General features: G+C 58.8%; 1 protein-coding gene across 1 annotated transcript; it reads left to right on the top strand.

The window, feature by feature from the left end:
- Positions 1-283: 283 nt before the first annotated feature.
- Positions 284-1707, top strand: MNEG_9747 (hypothetical protein; the record flags this gene model as incomplete). The annotated part of the gene is made up of 4 exons (XM_014041783.1): positions 284-347; positions 588-739; positions 1044-1133; positions 1606-1707. The coding sequence occupies 4 exons, from the start codon at positions 284-286 to the stop codon at positions 1705-1707; spliced, it is 408 nt and encodes a 135-aa protein (XP_013897237.1).
- Between the last annotated feature and the right edge of the window lie 1057 nt (positions 1708-2764).

Here is a 2764-nt window from a genome sequence, read left to right on the forward strand (position 1 = left end):
CCAGAGGAAGCTGTCCAGGTCTCAGACACTGTTCTGGGGGGTTACCACGTCAGGCTGGGCAGGTGAGCGATCAGTGTGGCACTGAAACACCCAGCCCTGGTGCTTTCAACACGGCATCGTCACATTGCGATTGTTGCCGCCCGCGTACACTGCCAGGATCCTGCCTGACAAACATTTCTTGCTGTGCCTGTGTTGTGGCCGGCAACATGCCACCTCACAGAGTGGTCTACCCCACACTCCGCCCTGCTTGCGCAGCTTTCTCGGCCAACGCTGCGTGGTGAAGATGGCGGACGGCTGCAAGCAGCGTGATGTTGTGGCAGACCTTAAAAACGAGGTCCTGGTGTATGGTGCGTTATCCGCCGACGCCTCGCGCGCACACGGCCCCGCGACAGGACCTTGTCAGCCACGACGGCCAACGTCACCCCGCTTTGCTGCGGACATGCCATGCGCGCTCCTTGATCATCGTGTGGCCGGCGTTGTCTTTGCTTTGGGAGCCGCTAGTCCTGTCAGATTCCCTTGGGGGCGTGCGGCGTCTTGACCGACGATTGCACCGCCTTGGCGCTTCCATGATGCTGCTGGCAACGCAGAGCACCTGGCTGCGCTGCAGGGCAAGGTGATCCCTGACCTGCTGGCCGGCGGCTTCTGGAGGGACGAGTACCTCTTCTTTTTGGCCACGGCCGTGGTGGAAGGCGAGCAGCCCAGCTCTGCCACAGCCGACGCGTACCCTGAGGCCGAGAAGGTGCGGGGCCATGGGCACCTGTGTTGTGCAGCCGACAAATATATGTATTCAACGTATCGTGGATTTTGCGTGCGTTACATGGTATGGGGGCCAGATGATGGCAGAGAGGGAGCCGTGCACAGGCACAACACAGCAAACTCAGTTGGTGCTGCACGATGCGTGCCATCATACTGCCAGCCAAGTAAGGCCCCAATCAACGGGCACCTGTGGCCACGTCTTACACGCGTGGCTACAGTGGCCCAACGACTACGACAACACCCTGGGCTCTGATGTCGGTGCAACTGACGTCACACCCCCCCCCCAGGCTCTGCGCAAGATACACGCGATGGGCGTGGTGCACCGCGCCGTCCGCAGGAGAAACATGTTGGTGGCAAGGAAGGGTCGCTCCTTCAAGGTGGGTGTGGGTGTCCAAGGATGAAGGTCCCAAGTGACATACGCCAGCCTTTCTTTTTGAAGACTCTACCTGCCCGTGTTGTCGTGCTTTGCACTCTGTGGCAGGCCCCGGTGAGGCTGCCCGGCGGTTCTCGGGAAATCCAGGCTCTTTGAGCGCCTCATACCGCATCCTGGAAAGTCTAGAGCCATCACCAGCCAGACGGCTCCGTTTCCGCTGTTTGATGGTCAAGTCACGCAACGTAGGATATAATAGGCGACACGTGCGCCACGCGCTAGTGGTGTGTGTGTGTGTGTGTGTGTGTGTGTGTGTGTGTGTGTGTGTGTGTGTGTGTGTGTGTGTGTGTGTGTGTGTGTGTGTGTGCGTGCACGCGCGCGCGTGCGCACGTGCGTGCACGTGCAAGTGCGTGCTTTGACTTGAACAGCGCATCCAGCATGCCAGCCAAAGTTTTCGATCGTCCCCGGCGCGCACGCAGGTGTGGTTCCTGGACTTTGAGACCAGCCGGATCGCAGCAGCACCTGAGGAGTTCGATCAGGACATGGCAGACCTGCGCAGAGTCTTCCGCCGATCTGACTAGGGCCACATTCGGAGTGAGTGCCCCGTGATCCCGTGCCATTGACAGAAAGGTGGCGATGGGGTATTACACGTGCTCCGCAACACCCAGCCCTCCACACTCACAGCCCCACCCTGGCGGCGCCTCGCCTGCATCTGTGGTGCAGGGTTCTTATAGGACTGATGGCACCTGGCCGTGAGCTTGTTCCTGCTAAGCATGTGTTTGTACATTAGCTTTCAGCATGGCTGATACGCGTCCCAGCATGCCCGGAGGCGGTAACAGTGGGAACGGCTTGCAGCAGCACGCCATCCTCATCAGCAGGCCAGTGCAGCCAAGGCAAGGTGATGAAGTGGCGATTTTGTTGCCATCTACAGCAACTGCAGCAGCATTTGCAGCGGCCCCAAGCCGCTGCGCTCATTTTTTCACGGTACAAGGCACCGTTTCTTTGTCATAATTATTCGCCGGCGTGCTGGCACTCCACCGTTTGCCGTGCACTGGGCGGCTGGGTGGCGTGCGCGTGGCATCCCCCTGGATCAAGAGAAGTACCAACCAAAGTGGTGCCAATCGCTTGACACGGCCCGCTGGCACAACACCTGGGGCTGGCATGCTGCCCCAGGCGTTCAATGCTGCTGCAAAAAAAAAGGCTTTGGCTGGCCACGACGCATGCGACCAGCAGTCAAGTGGGCAAGGGCACCAGGCAGCAAAGAAGGCAGTGCCTGGGACATAGTCGAGAATCTTGTTGATTATCGTGTTGTCGGTATGTACTGAACTTGCTCCAGAATGTAAGAAGTACTGACGTCCTGCACGTGAAGCGAACTGGCGCCTGGCCTAGTGCGTTGCCAGGTGACCTCACTGCCGAGTACTTGAGTCTGCCGCATCACATTTTAGACCTACTCGCCGTAACTGGGACAAGAGCGTGTCGATCTCAGTCATTATCGCCGTTGCTGCGTTGCCAGCATGCCCACCCCACGCCAGCGCCGACAGTCATTGCCTTGAACGGCGCGTGTGCCAACAAACCCCAAGTTAAACAACAAAGCCACTTTTTGGACAGCCATAACCTCTTATTACTAGTAGAGTAGAG

Source organism: Monoraphidium neglectum, assembly GCF_000611645.1.
Source record: "Monoraphidium neglectum strain SAG 48.87 unplaced genomic scaffold scaffold02048, whole genome shotgun sequence".
Lineage (NCBI taxonomy): Eukaryota > Viridiplantae > Chlorophyta > Chlorophyceae > Sphaeropleales > Selenastraceae > Monoraphidium > Monoraphidium neglectum.